Source organism: Anolis carolinensis, chromosome 4 (genome assembly GCF_035594765.1).
Source record: "Anolis carolinensis isolate JA03-04 chromosome 4, rAnoCar3.1.pri, whole genome shotgun sequence".
Classification (NCBI taxonomy): domain Eukaryota; kingdom Metazoa; phylum Chordata; class Lepidosauria; order Squamata; family Dactyloidae; genus Anolis; species Anolis carolinensis.
The window spans coordinates 39,797,059-39,817,768 of record NC_085844.1 but is presented as its reverse complement, the minus strand read 5'-3'; the positions used below and the strand labels follow the sequence as shown (position 1 = coordinate 39,817,768).

At 38.7% G+C, this 20,710-nt stretch overlaps 1 protein-coding gene across 2 annotated transcripts in view; it reads left to right on the top strand.

Annotated features, from left to right (window-relative positions):
• The first annotated feature begins 8,675 nt into the window (after positions 1-8,675).
• terf1 (telomeric repeat binding factor 1) overlaps positions 8,676-20,710 on the top strand; it is an 18,121-nt gene continuing 6,086 nt past the window's right edge. Inside the window, exons 1-6 of one of the 2 annotated variants that reach the window (XM_008108587.3) lie at positions 8,676-8,921; positions 12,822-12,917; positions 15,192-15,322; positions 16,125-16,211; positions 18,504-18,653; positions 20,522-20,631. In XM_008108587.3, coding sequence (XP_008106794.1) covers positions 8,681-8,921; positions 12,822-12,917; positions 15,192-15,322; positions 16,125-16,211; positions 18,504-18,653; positions 20,522-20,631 — 815 coding nt within the window. In that variant the 5' untranslated portion in view covers positions 8,676-8,680. The remainder of the gene's footprint in view (positions 8,922-12,821; positions 12,918-15,191; positions 15,323-16,124; positions 16,212-18,503; positions 18,654-20,521; positions 20,632-20,710) is intronic. The other variant, XM_062979340.1, reaches the window with a different exon arrangement.

The following is a 20,710-nucleotide window of genomic DNA, read 5'->3' as shown; positions in this document are numbered from 1 at the left end:
GTATTTAGAGAAGAGATGGTAAAATCAATTGGGCAAGTGTGATTTAATTCATTCATATTTTCAATGTAATATTACTGAGTTATCTGAGCCATCTGCATGTATCCATCACGCATTTGCATGAGCAATGACATAAAGCTCATCACACATTTGCTATGAACGTTTGCATACATAACTGTGGAACACAATTATTTTAATCTATGTTCATTTCAAGACAGATATAAATGCAGGTATTCACTACTAGCAAAGATCAGGTTTCATAATAATTACATATATACTACTAACCAATACATTGTCACTTGGACTCAATCAAACCACTACATAGTATCTCTCGCAATACATATCCCATTATGAAAAAAAAAAAAACCCGCAAAGCTCTGGTAGGGGCTGCTGGATCCCTGTATTTTGAAAAGGAAATACTGCTGACTCTTTAAGTGAAGAATATAAAAAATAACTTTTTTAAAAGTGTTTTTCTTCTTTCTCATCAACATTTGAATACATGAAATTGAAAGTGTACTTTAACATGACATTTTCTGTCCTTAAGTGTTGGTCTCATTCACTGTCAGTTCACCGTAAAGGTCATTGTCAACTTATTGCAAACTCAACATTGGAAAAAGAAAACTAGCAAAGTGCACATACATGTCTTCTCTTTAACTTTCTTTGAGCTACAAAAAAAAAAAGAAATGTACAAAGTCATCAATAGAATTTGGGCAGTCCTATCCCAACATGCTAAACTGAAATATGGATAAGCATTTTTGCCATGTAGCCCATTCAACACACAAAGACAAACAATCCAGATCTCTTCCATTCAGTATACAGTGTTCCCTCACTTATCGCTAGGGTTAGGTTCCAGGACCACCTGCAATAAGTGAAAATCCATGAAGTAGGGACGCTATATTTATTTTAATATTTATACTTTATTTTAGTAGTTATACACTATTTTAAGTCTTTATCAACCAATCGTGTGTTGATAAATTGCCTCCTTCTCCTCCCGTTGCCGCTTGGGCTCCTTTTCTCTCCCTTTGGCTTCTCCTTCCTCCCTTAGGCTGTAAATTGTAATTTTTATAATAGTCTTTTAGAGTTTTTTGAAAAACAGCGAATCCGCAAAAAGTGAACCGCGAAGTAGTGAGGGAACACTGTAGTTTCTCATATCAGAGGAAGTAGGTAACTGTGTTTCTGATTTCTGATTCACTTATCCCTTTCAGCAACATGGCTGCATGTGCAACCAAAGTAACATGTTCACAACTCATGTTATTAAATAAAAATACCATACTTCAAATACCCACTACTTATACTCATTCTAATATATACTTGGACTTTTCAGCCTAACATATATCTTTGCACAACTTCTGTCTGACATGAAGTTCTGTCATGTCAATAGAACATTGTCTTCACAGAATGCTGCAGCAAATTATTTATATATTTCTACTTGCAATAATCATACCCTGTTTCCCCGAAAATAAGACATCCCCGAAAGATAAGACCTAGTAGAAGTTTTGCTGAATTGCTAAATATAAGGCCTCCCCCGAAAGTAAGACCTAGCAAAGTATTTGTTTAGAAGCATGCCCAGCGCCTGCCAAACAGAACACCAGAGCATGCAGGATTGGTAAATGTACATACCAGTTGTACATGGAAATAATGGTAGTAACAAGAAATTCTTGATAGGATTCACAGTTTGTCTGGTTATGCTGATTTGTGATGACAACTACTGTACAGTATATAATAAATGTTCATTTTTTTGTTAAACAATAAATGTGAATTCTTCTTCATGGAAAAATAAGACATCCCCTGGAAATAAGACCTAGCACATCTTTGGGAGCAAAAATTAATATAAGACACTGTCTTATTTTCGGGGAAACACGGTAGCTATTTACAACTAATCACGATGCAAGTTCAATACCTCTTAACCAAAATACTTGAAGTCTTTGGATTTTGGATTTTTTTTATTTAAAAAATGGAATATCTATTTGCATTTATGTACATAATGAGACATGGGCCCCAAATCTAAATATAACATTCATTTATGTTTCACAGACACCTTATATACCTAAGCTGAAGATAATTTCATGCAACATTTTAATACTTTTGCGCATGAAACAAAGTTTAGATACATTGAACTATCAGAAAATAAAGGTGCTACTTTCTCAGCCACTCATATAGCTAATCTTTGAGCATGTCAGATTTTAGAATTTCAGATAAGAGATGCTCAACCTGTAATTGAAATTTGAATGTGTGTTTAGGCCTATCATTGCATGTTTTTCGGGTCTTTTTAAAAATCAGTTGCAGTTCAGCTTGCTCCATCATTCAAAAAGAGGTTTTTAACTACATATTTCACTTGTTTAAAAAATAGACGTCATTCCATGAAACTTCAGTTTCACTTGGAGTAACTTCCCTATGCAAACAAATCACAAATTTACTAAAAGCATTTTTCCATTGTGAAAAGAATCTTTCCTACTTCACTGTAGTTTTCAAAAAGTTAAGCCATGTTGAGTCTCTTTAGATAAAAAAGTAGTATATAAATAAACATCATTATCATCATAGCTGCTTTGGACACACAAGACAGCCTCTACATAAGAAGATTAATGGACACAAATCTGACGTTAGAAATGACAAGAACCCAAAAAACACTTGCAGAATATTTCAACCTTCCTGGATATATAGTAAGGAATTAAAAAATCATACTCTGAACAAGGAAATTACAACAGAAAATTAGAAATAGAAACTGTGGAACTGAATTATATTCACAAACTCCAATCTATTAGCAGAGGTATGAAGAAAGACAATGGCATCTTGGCACTATATATACCATTATGTGTGTGTGTGTATATAGATAGATAGATATAGATATTTAATACAAGAGCCCTTGCTACTACACATATGACAAAAATATTTTCAGAGCTAGAAATCACATGATAAAATCTTAGCTCCAAGCCAACTTTGCTATGTATCTCATCTTAGGGAAATAACTATTTTCTCTCAGCTCCAGCCTTTCACCTGCATTATAGGAGAAATAACACAAGTTTACAAAAGCTGCATTATACACAGTCAATGTGATGCAGCGATTAGACTACAGCACAAGATCTTGGCAGATTCAGATTCAAGTCCCCACTGAGTTATCAAAATCTGTGTATGGTCTTTATTTATTTATTTACAGCATTTATATTCCGCCCTTCTCACCCAGAAGGGGACTCAGGGGGGGATCACATTACACATATAGGCAAACATTCAATGCCTTTTAACATAGAACAAAGACAAACAAACATAGGATCCGAGCGGGGCTCGAACTTATGACCTCCTGGTCAGAGTGATTCATTGCAGTTAATTGCACTGGCTTGCTCTCCCACCTGCGCCACAGCCCGGGCCTAACCAGTAACTTTCTCAGTCTGAACCTACCTCACCTGTGAGAATGAAGTGGCAAGAATGATTTCCATGTACACCATGTTGAGCTCAAAGGCAGAAAAGATATAAATATGATAAATAAAAACTTTAAGTAAATTCTGAGGGCGAGCTGAGTGGGAAAAAACACACTCAGGTCATCTCAAGTTCACAGACCAGTTCAGGACAATTTTCTCCAGCCCCAGCAACCTTTCTAATGGCCTCATTTGGATTCAGAAAAGCACTTGATTTTTCAAGGAGACTTTCTGAAGGACATGGTTGCATTTGTATTACATACTGTCTACTTAGTAGAGCGAGTGTGTAGTTTGAAAGCAGAGAAAAGAGTGGCAATTTGAATTGTATGCATGTGTTATGTTTCATACAGGCTCCAGGCGCTTTGTGAGGAAGTGGGACAAATACATGAAATAAAAATAAATCAGAAGTTTTAAGAGAGGCAAAATAATATTAATTAATGAAGATGGGAGCATGAATCAGAGCTTAAATGCCTGCACTAGATTCCAGCAGAGCTTCTACAGCTGCTTTTAAATAGTAATTAGTTACTGTGATAATATTCCCAAACTCTGCATTTTAGATATATTGCTGTATGTTTAATCAAGTGACTCTTTGCATTCCAGTCCTCAAAAGCAACTAAAATTGTGCTATATGCTACACCTTGGTTTTAATGTAGAATATTGTACAACATTATCATCATAATGTCATATATTTGTATCTTGGTCACTGCAAGGAAAAGAAAAATAATTTGGTCATCTACTGTTCCACTATAATCAGTTATTTCTAGTTATTTACAGTTGGAACAGTTTACATTCTTGAACAATATAGCTCTTCCATGATTTGTAAACTGGATATTACTACACCTGTCATCTTTGTCCCTTTTTCAAAATTAGCTCATAATATTTGTTCATCTGCTCCTAAAATATACTTTTGCTTTATTGTTCAAAGTAAACCTAGGTACTGCTTTTATTTTGATCAAATATCCTACTTTACTAATGCGTAACACTGTTCGTGTTTATATTATTCCTGTCATGATCTGTGTGATGGTCATGTTTATTACTATTATACTTAATTCAGTTTGCTATAACAGAATGTCATCAGAATGCTTTGTCTACAATTTTGGTGACAAACGAATACTACATGTTTAAAGCAAATTCTACAAGGAGCAAAGAGTTTAAAAACCTTCTCAATCACTTATTGCAGCACTCCTATAGGGCAAGTAACTGGCTAAGAGTAAAATGGTTTATATAAGGCCATCCACCAAATTCTAAATGCACTGGGAATTCCTGGCCCAGAAGACCGCTTCTGAAATTGTGATAAAAGGGGGAAGTACATTCTGGTTCCTGACCAGCACTTTTGTTCCCTGTGGCAAGTTATCAGCTTTCACTGTAAACATTAATTCCCTCATTTTTTGTTCATAGTTGTAATTTAACTTAGGTGTAGCAGACATTTAAGCTTTGGCATGTTGTATCGATTCTAAACAGCTCCTTTTTCTCCCTATTCCCACTGGCACGGCATGTCTAACAGAGGCAAAAGAACTGGAAAAAGGGAAGAAATATAAAAAGCAGAAGAAATCTCCACAAGTCTTATTTGTCCCAGTCTGAAATCATATGCATACTTATTTGGAACTAAGGTTTCTTCTATGTAATAGTGCCAAGGGTTATGCTATTCATTAGGGCTATTCTGGTGGGATGCCTGGGTGATCAGTCTTTTCTGAATGCAGATTCTGTATGCAATTGACAAATTATCAAGAGACTGGTAACTTTGGATTCTATTATCACTATTTGATAGATTATTGAAAGAAAACACAAAAACATCTGGTACAAACTATGTTGGCTATTACTATATTTTGATAGTAAAAATTGTATAACTCTGAGGCCTCCACCAAAAAGAAATAGTGCATAAAATTATGCAAACTCCTTACCATGTACCTAAAAGTAAATCAGACCTTACATGTAAGATACAATTTACGTTTGTTAGAAAATACATGGTTTTCAAAAGTCTAAAAATGAAAAGATTGAAGAATTTCTTAAGTATATCATTATGAAAATTGTGTTGTTTTTTCATTTCTCCATTATACATCTACCTTATAGACTTTCAATAATTTGTTTGTTTAAACAAAATACTATGAAGCTGCTACCTGCAATATGCAGAACTGTACAATGTATAATTACTTTAAAATGCTTTTTTCAACTTGGATTCAAGATTCATCTTTAAAATTAAGTATAGTTTACACAGTTATGCACATTAATATCAAATAATCACCTGGAGAAGATAGTGTTGGGACAACAGCATCATTTCACTTCAAATAATTGCCCTAACAAGACATTTAAAAATGTAGAAAGAGGTGTAATTATCCCAAAAAACGTGTGATCAAGTAATGGGTTATTTGAAACTGGGGGGAGGGGGGTGGACTCCATACCCAGAAATTCCCCATGCCACAATTATACTTTATTTGGAATAGGCAACCTTCAGCTTAGGTGGAATCTTTTTTCCTACAGTTTGAATCCATTGTTCCATGCCTGCTGCTCTGGAGACAAAGACACAGAGCAGTGGATTAAAATTGCAGGAAAAGATATTCCACCTAAACATTAGGATGATCTTCCTGATAGTAAGAGTTGTTCGATAGTGGGATAGGCTGGCTCCTTCTGGCCATCTGTGAGCAATGCTTTGACTGTGCTTTTCCTGCTAAGAAGGGGTCTCTTCTCTAAGATTCTGTTATTCTAACTGTGACCCTTCAGATATTTGAACTGCGTTGGTTTGGCCTACCTTTCCAAGAAATTCTATTTGGCACAACCAACAGTGAGGGATTTGGGGAGCCATAGTCCAAAATCAGCCATGGCACCAGAGAAGTCTACCTCTACTTTACACAACTGTAGTATTTAATCAAAATTAATACTTTCAATAATTAAAAAAAAAATCCAAGAAAGCTGAAAATCTCTCTAACTACAAAATGAAAGCAATGTGGCTGAGGTCCAGTGGTCCAGAATAATTCTCCATGCAAAACACATTTCAGTTTGACATCTGGGAGCTGGAACTTTGCAACATCCTACTATTGTTCCAAATGCTGAGAATCTGCACTTAACAACCAGGCATCTTGTCGTGCTCATTTCCAAAGTAAGTAAATTGCTCCAAAGATAGCAGTTCTTTCCAGCAGTTTTAAAACAAACACAACTAAGATCCCAGTGTGCTGGGTAATAGCCTTGGGAATTCTTCAACTGATGAAAGCAAAAGGCCTTATTAAATTATATCGCTCCAAAGGGATCTCTTTATAGAAAGAATGGGAGGAAAGAAATTGTGTTTCATCAAACCATATTCTCACAAGAGTATTAGCAATATATGAAAGTTTACTCATCTGACACATAACAAACAGAGCATCATCATCATCATCACCATTTTATTACTTATTAATCGCCCTCCATCCATGCTCTAGGCGATTTACAAGATAAAATTGTAAAGGATAAAAACATATTTAAGGCTAACAAAGGTGATTATTTACAACATTCACACTGGCCTCCAACAGACAAGAGTTCTTCCCCACATCCAAAATTTCCACAGATATATAAACCTTCCTTGTTTAGTTTCTCCATACCTCACAACCTCTGAGGATGCCTGCCATAGATGTGGGCAAAAGTCAGAAGAGAATACTTCTGAAACATGGCAATACAGCCTAGAAAACATACAACAACCCAATACAGACATTGTTATTGCTTTTACCGCAGAGAGGCCCTCTCTAGGAAATTCTAGATCTTCTTTCACAACCCTGTGGTCAACTTCTAGAAATCACTACGTTCTCCAGCATCACTGGAGGAAATTGACCATAAGAGTCACTCTGGAGGATCTAGAGATTCCTGAGGCCGTTCCATAGTCATTGTACATGTGCTAAATCCATTCTTGAACTAAGCTATTTTCTGAAAGCCTGACCCCAGAGCCAGGTCTTGACTTTCCTTCTGAAGGCCAGGAGGGAGGAGGCTAATCTAATGTAGCTAGGGAGGGACTTCCATAGCCACGGGGCCACCACTGAGAAGGCCCTGTCTCTCATCCCCACTAATTGCACTTACAAAGCTGATGGGATCGAGAACAGGGCCTCCCTAGATTATCTTAATCTCCGAGGTGTTTCATAGAGGGAGATACGTTCAGACAGGTAAGCTGGGCCAGAACCATTTAGGGCTTTATAGGCTAGAGCCAGCGCTTTGAATTGTGCTTGGAAGCAAACCAGCAGCCCGTAGAGCTGACGCAACAGGGGGGTTGTGTGCTCCCTATACATCATATGGCCAGAATGTCTGGGTTGCTGTGTTTTCAAGGCTGTATTTCAAGTTTATATATCTGTGGAATGCCCAAGGTGGGAGAAAGAACTATTGTATGTTGGAGGCAGGTGTGAATATTGCAATGTTTTTTCCCCGTGTCAGGAGCGACTTGTTCTGGTGTGAGAGGATTGGCTGTCTGCAAGGATGTTGCCCAGGGAACGCCTGGATGTTTTGTGTGAGGCTTCTCTCATGTCACCACATGGAGCGCTGGATCTGACAGAGGGAACTCATCCATGCTCTCCTCAGGCTGGATTCGAACCGGCAACCTTCAGATCAGCAACCCAACTTTCAAGTTAGCAGTCCTGTCGGCACAAGAGTTTAAGCCACTGTACCATCGGGGACACCAATGTGCACTTAATGTTGCAATTAATCACCTTGATTAGCATTGAAAAGCCTTGCAGCTTCAAGGTTTGGCTGATTCCTGCCTGGGGGAATCCTTTGATGGGAAGTGTTAGCTGGCGTTGATAACTTCATGTCTGGAATTCCCCTGTCTTCTGAGTATAGTTCTTTATTTACTGTCCTGATTTTAGAGTTTTTAAAACACTGGTAGCCAGATTTTGTTCATTTTCATGGTTTCCTCCTTTCTGTTGAAATTGTTCACATGCTTGTGGATTTCAATGGCTTCTCTGGGTAGTCTGTGGTCGTCAGAGTGGTCTAGCATTTCAGTGTTCTTCAATAATATGTGTCCAGGTTGGTTCATCAAGTGCTCTGCTATAGCTGACTTCTCTAGTTGAGTTAGACTGCAGGGTCTTTCATTTTCCTTGATTCGTGTTTTGCTAAGGCTGCGTTTGGTGGTCCTTACGTAGGCTTGGCCATTGACTTGTCCATCTTCCTTCCGGATTCAAGCAGACACGGAAAGCACTGCCGGACCGGATGTTCCATTACCGGAACACAGGCGGTGGGGAAACTTCCGCCCTGCATGAATAGGGTTAGCGACGCCATCGTTTCCGGGGGCGTGGCCAAAAAAGATAAACCCCCGACGTCAGAAAATGGGGCGGGGTCTCGCGGGAGCCTGTCTTGCGCGAAATATGAAAATGGAGGAGGCGGAGACGAGCACGATTCCTAAACGGAAGAAGCCTAAGCCCTGCTTGCCGCCCATCTCTGCCGTGGAAGCGGAGGCGGAGGCAGTCGCCGCTGGCTGGATGCTGGACTTCGCCTGTCGCTGCCTCTGCCGCCATTTTTGTGAGGAGAATTGGGCGGAATTCGAACGGAGCCGCGACCTGGCGCTAAGTGAGTGAGGGGGCGGTTGGCGAGCTGCTCTCGCGAGACTCCGCGGAATTTAGATAATAACAATGCCAAGAGATGGGTAAAAGAGATGGTAGGCCTCCTGGATAAAAGGATAGGAACCGGGGCAACAGCAATGCCTGTCGGTATCATGCCATGGAGAGCACTTATTTCTTTTCGTTTCCGACTTATTGAGAACCTACCAGGGCGGGCATGGGCAAGCTTCGGCCCTCCAGGTGTTTTGGACTTCAACTCCCACAATTCCTAAGAGCCGGTAGGCTCTTAGGAATTGTGGGAGTTGAAGTCCAAAACACCTGGAGGGCCGAAGCTTGCCCATGCCCGCCTTAGGGGTTTCCTGGTAAGATTAGTTCAGACTGCAAGGCTGAGAGAGCGTGACTCTTCCAAGCTCATCCCGTGGGAAGTAGCAGCCAACAATGAAAGGACCAAAGCAGTGACATCTCTGGCCCATCCCCTGATACTTGCAGAAACACCTCAGCAAGTGAGAGCCCAAAAGTGTCAGGCTAAAACCCGAAACCTCAAGCCATGGCTGATATGAGGACTCCCTCCTGGGCACATAGAAGACTGGGCAACTTGGTAGCCGCTGAACAGAGTGTGCTCTGGCACCACAAGATGCAGAGCCAACCTTCAGAAATGGGCCACAAAATGGAGTCCACGACATGCGAGTGCGGAGAAGAGCAAACCACTGACCCCCTAATACAATGCAGTCTGAGCCCTGCCACATGCACAATGGAGGACCTTCTTACAGCAACACCATAACTTGGATAAGCGAATATCTTGGATAATAAGGAGGGATTAAGGAAAAGCCTATTAAACATCAAATTAGGTTATGATTTTACAAATTAAGCACCAAAACATCATGTTTTACAACAAAATTGACAGAAAAAGCAGTTCAATACGCAGTAATGTTATGTTGTAATTACTGTATTTACGAATTTAGCACCAAAATATCAAAATATATTGAAAACATTGACTACAAAAATGGCTTGGATAATCCAGAAACTTGGATAAGTGAGACTCTACTGTACATTACAACTGTATCTTTGGTTCGCTTCTGACACACAAAAGTTTTCTGAGTTTTAGAAAACATGGCTATGTGCCTAGGCTTTCGATGATTAAATGATAAAGATGACCCGGACTGACTTTATGGCCACAGTACGAGGATATTGGTTGAATGGACTTTAACTATATGTTTTATATTTTTATATTGGTTTAAATGTTGTAATTGGATTTTATTCATTGCTATGTTTTAAATGTGTTTGGGCATCAAATTGTTGCCAATTGTGTACGCCGCCCTGAGTCCTTTCGGGTGAGAAGGGTGGGATATAAATGTTGTAAATAAATAAATAAACAAATCCCGTGGATTTCTATGGTCTCCAAACTCATCGACCAATAATGAAAGCATTCCTTCTTATGGCTCTCATAATAATATATGGCTTCATCCCTTGTTATTTTTGTTATTCCTATTATTTATGCACTTGTGAGGACACAAAGCACCTGTGTGAAATGCTAAGTTTTAAAACAGCAAAATGCCCCCACGGTTATAAAAACATACAAAGGAATCCTATGGCAACTTTGAAATAAAAAAATCTAGTCAAAGATGGTGTGGACTCCTGTTCAGTTGTAGCACCAGCTGCATCTATCACTGAAAATCTCTTCCTGATAATTTTAGGATATTTCCACTGTTTTGTGAGAGAGACTTCAAGCTGATGAAGAAACACAACCTATAAACTATCTACAGACCCACTAAGAAAATCCAACAAATGCTACATTCAGCAAAGAACAAGATCATCCTATCACTTCTGCAAGAATCTACCGTATACCAAGCAGCTGTAGACAAGATATAGGGGCCACCAAATGCAGCATTGCCCAAACACAAATCAAGGAACATGAAAGGCACTGCAGACTAAACCAACCAGAGAAGTCAGCCACAGCACAGCACTTGATGAACAAACCTGGACACAGCATATTATTTGAGCACACAGAAATGCTGAACCACTCTAATAACTCCCATGTCAGACCACACAGAGAAGCCATTGAAATCCACAAGCATGTGGACAATTTCAACAGAAAGGAGTAAACCATGAAAATGAGCAAAATGTGGCTATCAGTATTTTGAAAAAATCAAAAATCAGGACAGTAAATAAAGAACAACACTAAAAAGGGGGAATTCCAGACAGGAAGCAATCAGGGCAAGCTAACACTTCCCAACAAGGGATTACCCAGGCAGGCTTTGAAGCTGCAAGGCTATTCAGTGCTAATTAGGCCAGCCAGTTACAACATTCACACTTGCTTCAAACAGACAATAGTTCTTTCTCCCACCCTGGACATTCTACAGATATATAAACTTCCCTTGCCTGGTTTCCAACAGACCTCACAACCCCTGAAGATGCCTGCCATAAATGTGGGCAAAACGTCAGAAGAGAATGCTTCTGGAACATGTCCATACATCCCAGAAAACTCACAGCAACCCAACACTTCATATCATCTTCTAAATGTCATAGTTCTATTTGAGATGGCACAGTTGGGTCATTGAAGACACAAAGACATGGTATCTAATTTTCCATGTGGTTATGCCATTATATTTTGGGGTGTTGTGTGGTTTCCGGGCTATATGGCTGGGTTCTAGCAGCATTTTCTCCTGACATTTTGCCTGTATCTGTGGCTGGCATCTTCAGAGGATGCCACTAGAACACATGCATACAGCCCAGAAACCACACAACACCCCAGTGATTTTGCCCATGTAAACCTTCGACAATACAGTTATATTTTGCTGTCTCCTTCGCATTTTTAGTTATTTATTTACAATACTTTTACCCTGCCTTTCTCACCCCGGAGGGGACTCAAGGCGGCTTCACAATATGGCAATAATTCAATGCCTTTAAAAAACAAAGCACAAAAACATTTAAATAATAAAACATTAAAATGCAATTAAAACACAATTAAAACAGTTAACATTTAACTCTGCTAACAGAGTAATCACGTAATCCAAGAGCATAGTCCAGTATGAACCAGTATGTCAAAAATCAACTTTTATTTCATGTGCATTTTGTGATTATTGTTTCTATGGGAAATTTGTGTGAGGTCCAACTTCTACAAAAAAACACAGGTAAGACTTATGGGCCATCAAAGTTTGTTTTTGCACTTGTATTTTATTTAACTTGAGCTTAATTTATTTCTGTTTGGTGTATAACACCAGAGCTTGGGAAAATCTCCCTTTTGGACCACAGTTCCCAGTATCCTTTGCCGGTGTAGCCAGTGGCTACAGTGCCTGGGGGAAATCTAGGGAGTGTTGTTCAACAAAGCAACGTAATCTACTTTCTGGATACCCCTCGTATCGGTGGAAGGTCCAGGGTGGGAAAAAGAACTCTTGTCTGTTGGAGGCCAGTGTGAATGTTGTAATTAATCACCTTGATTAGCATTTGATGGCCTTGCAAGCTTCATGTTCTGGCTTCTTCTTGTTATTTTGCAAAAGAAAACCTTCATTGCCTTCTTTGTTACCACCAAAGATGACTTCTAAGCTATGTCATCATTCAGTACTCTTTTAAGATTGGCCTGAATCCCCTGAACTTTGTGTCTCTCTCTGTAGTTTTGAACAACCATAAAATATATTATATAGGGGAATAAACATAAAAACATATGCTTCCTTTGGACATCTTATCAGTCACATTGATTTTAGTGAAAATGCCTTACTGGCAATGACTAAATATAAATTGCCCCTCAGTGCTCTAATCCTAAATACATTTATTTGAAAGGAAGTTCCATTTATCTTTGCCACAATGGTTTCAAATAATGACTTTGGATTACAGTCATGGTTGCTGATACTGGTAACCACACAGTGGCACTGCAAGAACAAAATTCAACTAATATCTTCTTTCTTTCTTTCAGCTATTATTAAAGGGTTAAACAAAATAGAAATTCATCGGATGAAAACAGTGTGCCTTTGTCAGCTGTTGGCATATATTGGAGAAGGAAAGTCGATCGGTAAAACATGCTTCTATTTTCTTTCAAGTTCTACGGTAACCCGTAATTTGCGGACAAATTAATCAGATGAGGCTGCTATGATTATTCAGTGCCATCGATTCATATCGTGCTGCACAGTGCCAAAGCTTGATACAACATGAAGTCCTTCTCTTGAAAGAACCATTCCTTGACATTAACAGTCTATCCTACAATATTGTCAATGAAAGAAGAGAAAAGGCACATATCAGTGGGGTCTAAAATGCTGTCTTCTCTTGATAGTTATTGTGAGGTTCTTCTGCACCAAGCATTGGTACTGTAGACCATCCCAAACAGTGGAATAAATTAAGAAAATGACTAATTGTCAGACACTACTTGTCTAAACTATGAAAGGTGTTCACAAACAGCAAGTGCCATATGACTCATGTGTCATTATAGCTCAGTGGCAAGGAAAGGAGCCTCCAGTGGCCTAGGGGATAAAAGCCTTGTGACTTGAAGGTTGGGTTGCTGACCTGAAGGCTGCCAGGTTCGAATCCCACCTGGGGAGAGCACGGATGAGCTCCCTCTATCAGTTCCAGCTCCATGCGGGGGCATGATAGAAGCCTCCCACAGGGATGGTAAAACATCAAAACATCCAGGCGTCCCCTGGGCAACGTCCTTGCAGATGGCCAATTCTCTCACTCCAGAAGCAACTCCGGTTGCTCCTGACATGAAAAAAAAAGGCAAGGAAAGACACAAGCAGCAACATACATTAGATCACTAGGAATTAATTTGACATTCTGAAAAGGACCTGGCAACCACATTGAGGGAAGTCTGTATAAATTCAGATTTTTTCCCCCAAAAAAGTTTTTTACTTCTTTAAGCAACCAAAAAATGGGAAGGATACTACCAACCATTATCTTACTTTTTTGAAGCCTGAACTTGTATTTTTGGTGGAGAAATTCTTAATCTGTGAAATGCATAAAACAGCCCTTGTTTAGCAGTAAAAATCCAAATGTTTCATCAACATTGAATAAATTCAAGAGCAATAAACAGTGTATAAAATACTTCTAATATGCAGTGGATGTTAGTGAAGCAGTGAATGGTAGACAGGCAAACTATTCTTAAGTAACAAAGGTTGATATTGAGTAAGCAAAAGACTAAAGGAGCTAATACAGTAATATTGGGGTTGCTACTGTTTTTAATGAGATGGGTGCATAGACTTCTCAGTGGGTGGCTGTTGTTCATGGTAAATAATTTTAAAGGTGTTTCTATCCTCTCTTCTAGGACCTTGAGTCACAAAAAATGAAATAATCTTGTGTTTATACTTTCTAGAATTAGAGTGTGATGTTTATTCTTTCCATACGTGTTCCTAAATTTTGATTATTTGTTTAATCTAAATCCCAAATAGACTACTGAGTATACCTTGAACAGTAGTCAGTATTATCCACTGTTCACATAATAATTTATGGAAGGAGTTAATTAACAATTGATAAATATTGTGACTCATCTAGGTGATGTTGGAAGTTGTTCCCAGTTTGTTACTGTGGTGTTGATGATTTTATGCATTTTGAAGGATAGGTTATATGGCACGTCAGTTCTCTGTCGGGATGCCATCTACAACAATATTGTTAATACTGTACCAAGATGTTCATACCCTTCTGATTCCTTTGTTCAGCCTTTCCCTACAAGGAATGAAGGGCCCAGTGGGAAAGACTAGATTTGAGTAGTGTACTAGAGTTTCTGACTGGTAGAAAATCTGACTGATTATTTCAAAGTCTAAGCTTTTAACATGTACAGTAGAGTCTCACTAATCCAAGCTAAACGGGCCGGCAGAAGCTTGGATAAGCGAATATCTTGGATTATAAGGACTGATCAAGGAAAAGCCTATTAAACATCAAATTAGGTTATGATTTTACAAATTAAGCACCAAAACGTCATGTTATACAACAAATTTGACAGAAACAGTAGTTCAATACGCAGTAATGTTATGTTGTAATTACTGTATTTACGAATTTAGCACCAAAATAACACGATATATTGGAAACATTGACTACAAAAATGGCTTGGATTATCCAGAGGCTTGGATAAGCGAGGCTTGGATTAGTGAGACTCTACTGTATTATTATGCAGATCATTTAATATTGCAAATGGGATATTTAAGAATTGCTAGTTTGTTTTTATGGCACTAGTTTGACCAAATCAATGTACAAATAGCAAGACAGGCCTGACTTCTTGATAAATTGGTGTTTGAATGTTTTTAATATATGATGTATTATGTGATTATTATTAACCTTTCTCAATTTATATCCCCATGAGATCCTCATACCAAGAGTGACCAAAGACTTTCACCACTAGAAAATGCTTACTTGGTTTGGACTTCTTTTCTCAAAGTGCAAAGCAAACATGAGAAACTACATGAAGAAATCAAGCGCTTGATTCAGATTCAGGTTTGTTTATATATCTTTAAAGCCATGGAAGGAAGTCAGAATGCCTTTTCTTTACTTACTTCATGGACACTTGTTAGCTAGACAAAGCAAAAACAAGTCACCATAAGAATAAGGTCTTTTAAAAGTAGCTGGCTACTAGAGCATTGCTATAAGCTGCACATATAGAAATGATGCCAAATTCTTTATAAAGAATGGACCAGTCCTCCCCAATCTGGCACTTGCCATTTGTATTGGATTACCTTCCATTATCCCTTCTCGCGACCCCACCACCATCATAAGCACAGTTGATGGGGACGAGGGAGAGGGCCTTCTCGGTGGTGGCCCCCCAGCTTTGGAACGCCCTCTCCAGGGAGATTAGGCAGGCCCCCACTCCATCCTCCTTCCGGAGGGAATTTGAAGACTTGGATGTTTAGACAAGCTTTTGAGAATGTTTAGCCCAATGGTCTGCAATTATGATATAGCACAGCACTTTTATCCCATTCCCTTGTTTCTTAGCTACAACTTGCACTATCCCTTTCTTTTCTTCTTGTTTACAGTTGGCCATGTTTTTATGACAGATGACACTATAGGTTATTGGGCACTGTTCTAAGTTCAAACTGTTGTTGTATATACTGGTGGTTTTATTTTGTATTGTACTGTGTGTTTATTTTATGCATTGTTTTAGGCAACTTTTGCCATATGTAAGCCGCCCTGAGACACCTGAGAAATGACAGTTTGGCAAAAGCTGTTCTACAATGGCTTACCAACCCAGATTTTATTGGACAGAAAATAATATTGTTTAGGTTTTCTTTTTCTTTTATAGGCTGTAGCAGTTTACATGGAGAAGGGATATTTTAATAAGGCTACAGAAGTGGTGCAACGGTTGTTTCCAGAATCACTCACAAATGAGGTAATACTTGATAAGTGAAATAGTCTGTTCTCAAATACAAATAGATGAGACTGTCTTGAATACAAATAGATGAAATTATCTAAAAGGTCTAGTACTTTTGCCAGTGAACATGTATCAGCTTGTAAAAATATATGACCTAAAGCAAGGCTGAGATTCTAGGTCAGTTACTTAATTAAATCTACTTTCTCCTGGGATTATATGTATTTGTAAGTTATTTGTATCCGTAATCCCTACATATTCAGTAATGTTAAGAATAGAGAGGAATAAGAAAACTTGTCTAATCTTGGCTTACTGAATATTGGGCATTGTGTGCTATAGGGTCTGTCCTGTCAATTAGGGCACAGTAGTCTGTGGTTTCTCAGAGTAGATATTGCTTACAGAAATTGAGTGGAAATATCATTCTGCTGTGCATTAATCCACAGACCTTTGTCGTTCACAGTGGCTAATGCCTGAGAAGTCAGGGCTGGGCAAGTTTTCTTATTCCAATGTATTCTTAATATTAATATGATCCCATGAAGGGATCATGGATACAAATCAATTACCAATGTGTCACTCCAGGTTATACATTTTAAATTATTATGCATTCATGATCTCTTTGTTAATCTTGATTACAGCATTACAGGTACATTAGATCAATACAAACTTGGTTAGTCAGCGCTTATGTATTTTTGTTTGGTTACACGCTGGAATTCGATTCCAATTGTGAGAGAATCAGCCATCCTCAAAGACATTGCCCAAGGGATGCCTGGATGTGTTACGATCCCGCGGGGAGGCTTCTCTCATGTCAGTGACTTAGAAGACGCTGAACAGACTGCGCTCTGGCACCACGAGATGCAGAGCCAGCCTTAAGAAATGGGGCCACAAAGTGGAGTCCACGACATGCAAGCGTGGAGAAGAACAAATCACAGACCACCTATTACAATGCAGACTGATCCCTGTCACATGCACAGTGGAGGACCTTCTTATAGCAACACCAGAGGCACTCCCAAGTTGCCAGTTACTGGTCAAAGGACATTTAATATAATGCCAAGTTCCTAATTTTGTTTGTGTTTTTAAATACATTACAACTGTACCCTCATTTCACTTCTGACATGATAAATATAAAAAATAGTGCTTATGTATATTACCTTTTCTGTCAACATAGGACCTAAGATGACTCACAGCGTAGATTAAAAGAAAATACACCTGAAACCAGTGATTATAATTTTAAAAACTTTAAAATTAATTATTCTATTAAAACAACATTAGATTAAACCAGGATCAGTGTGGTGTCTAGGACAATGGAAGACCAGGGTTCGAATCCCCTCAGGATAGTTCTATACTGCCATACATTGTAGTTTGAACTGCATTATATGGTCAGTGTGGAATCATATAATGCAGTCCAATGCAGCTTAAGCTGCATTATATTGCAGTGTAGAACTAGTCTCAGTCTTGAAAATGTTCTGGGTGATTTTTGGTAAATTCTACACTTACAGCCTCAGTGGAAGGCAAACCTTGTCTGAAAAAATCTTACCAAGAAAATCCCATTATAACTTTGCCTCAGTGTTGCTATAAGTCAGAAATGACCGGAAGATTCATAATAACAATTATTTGAATCTGTTTTATTTGTGATGTAAAAAAACCCCATAAAAGAACAGTATATAAAATGAAGAAGAATTTTAATTAACATAAACTTACAAGTATTTCAATGGGAAATGTGGGTCTGCTTTTGGCTGATGAGATTGTCAAGTTAATTAGCATTGTTGTTGTGTGCTTTCAAGTTGTTTCAGACTTAGGGTGACCATAAATCTAAAGTTTAGGGCGGGGACCAGGTAAATGACCTTGGAGGGCCACATCTAGCTCACAGGTGTTAGTTTAGGGACCCCTGCTTTAAAGCATAACAGTGAGAACATCAGGAAGAACTTCCTCACAGTGAGGGCTGTCCGGCAGTGGAACTCTCTGCCCCGGACTGTGGTGGAGGCTCCTTCTTTGGAGGCTTTTAAGCAGAGGCTGGATGGCCATATGTCGGGGGTGCTATGAATGCGATTTCCTGCTTCTTGGCAGGGGGTTGGACTGGATGGCCCATGAGGTCTCTTCCAACTCTACTATCCTATGATTCTATGAGAATAAAAGTATAGCACTTCCAGTTAAAAGGCTCTTCTGAAACAACCAGTTAAGTACATCTATTTAAGTTATCCTGGTTCATTAGGTCTATTCTCTTTGGGACGAAAATATTGATTTCTATCTGTCAAAAGGATGTAATAGACAATTGTAAGTAACACTGACTATATGTTTTGAATTTTCTGGTTTTAGCCATTGCGAATGAAGTTGTCTGCCATAACAAAAGAGAAAGATCCATACCACCGGTTTCTTCTGCATTTCGATTTCAGACTTCTGCTTGAAAAAATCAAGTCCTACGTCACTGTTTTCTTGAATGAAGAATCTAATAATTTTCTAATTAAGGTATGTTGAAAGCAAGAGAAACAAATACTCAAAACAGAATAACATTGGATAATATGGCTTCAAAAACAAAGCAAAATACTCATGACTTTGAACTAAAAAAATCCTGTTGATTTTTATTTAGCATTTTAAAATGTTAAATGAATTCATAATGCATTTTGAAATATAGCTATCAACATATGTGCAAAAATAACCAATGCATCAGTGGTTTAAATATGTATCTGAACCTGAAAATCAGCCACAGAGGCCCTGTTTGTATTGTTCTATGCATTCAACTTGTTTCTGTCTTATCGTGACCCAAAGGTAAACCTATCACAGGTTTTCCTTGTCAAATTATTCAAAGAGGGATTACCTTTGCCTGCTTTTGAGGTTGAGAGATTTTGAACAAGGATTCAGACACTGGTCTCCAGAGTCATAGTCAATCCCCAAACCACAACCTGCTTGTCTGCCTGCCAGGAAGTCCAGCTAACTTTTGAGGAGCAAGTTTTGAGGCCTTCTCAATGGTGATGTTCTACTATTAAAATTATTACTTTTACTTAAGCGATCCTTCATTGTCAGAGTATGATGGCCCTCCAAGTGTTGTGTCTTGGTGGTGGATACATAGGTGGCTATAGGTGGCTATTCTTGATCAGCCTCTTCAAATCCCACAGCACTGCTAGTCACAGCTGACCTCCAGTTAGAGCGCTCAAGGGCCAGGGCTTCCCAGTTCTCGGTGTCTTTGCCACAGTTTTAAGGTTAGTTTTAATCCCATCTTTAAATCTCTTTTCCTGTCCACCAGCATTCCATTTTCTGTTTTTGAGTTGGGAATATAGTAACTGCTTTGTGATACAGTGATTCAGACAGTATAGCCAGCGAAGTTGATGGTGGAGGAGCATTGCTTCAATGCTGGTGGTCTTTGCTTCTTCCAGCACACTGACATTTGTCGGCCTGTCTTCCCAAGAGATTTGCAGGAGGCAACACTGATGGAATCATTCTAGGAGTTGGGTATGACGTCTGTAGATGGTGTAGGCTAAAAAACTCCCAACACTTTGCAGATGTCCATGATGCTGAGGGATTTTTAAAGCCACAGAGGTCATCTACAGACCTTGAAATCATGGCATACATCCCCTATGCTCATCAGATAGAACCAAACTTCTGAAGGACAAAAAAACAAAGAACAAAAAAACAATTGCACTACGTTGGAAAGAGCACTCCTATAACCTTTTGAACAGCAGCTCCAGCATGGCCAGAGAGTTCTCTCGCAGATTCCACAACAACAAACGAGGGATGAGTTTGCAGCACTGCCTAGTTTGGAGAAAGTCAGTAATACTATTAGCCAACAAAAAAAAGAACAAAGCCAGCAAACCTGATGGGATCCCTGCCAAAGTCTTTAAAGAGGGTTGACCTGAGTTGACATCACAACTCCACCAGCTCATTGAAAAAATGTGGGTGACCAAGAAAATCCTAGCAGACGTCAAGGATGCCACCATCCCCTTTTCAAAAACAGGGAAAGAACAGACTGTGGAAACTATCAAGGTATCTCCCTTCTAACTTCCACTGGGAAAATCTTCACAATAATCCTTGCAAAATGCCTTCTACCTGTCTCAGAAGACACCCTCCCAGAATCCCAGAACAGCTTCTGTCCCTCCAGAGGAACAGTGGACATGATAAAAAAATTAAATTGATTTTTTGGTTCTTCTGTGCACATTGTTTGCCTGGATCAGATATAATTTTACTGTGCTATTCTTAATGCAAAATATCTGCTGGTAAACTGCTCCAGAAGACTTATGACCTAAATACACTAGTGTCAACATTCAATTGAAACATACGTAAGTACTGAAACTGGGACTAAAAATTGAAAGGCTTTAAATAAAGACTGTTCTGTTTTACAGGAAGCTACAAAGGAGGTAGAAAGTAGGTGTGCAGGAAAAAACATGGTACCTATAGAATTTGATAAATTAATTGAAGAAAAGAAAGAAAAGTACTTTGAAATGACACAGAGGTTAGTATCATAATGGCTTGCTGTTGAAGTACAGTAAGTTTAATTAAAATGTAGACAATACAGTAGATTTATGCTGATA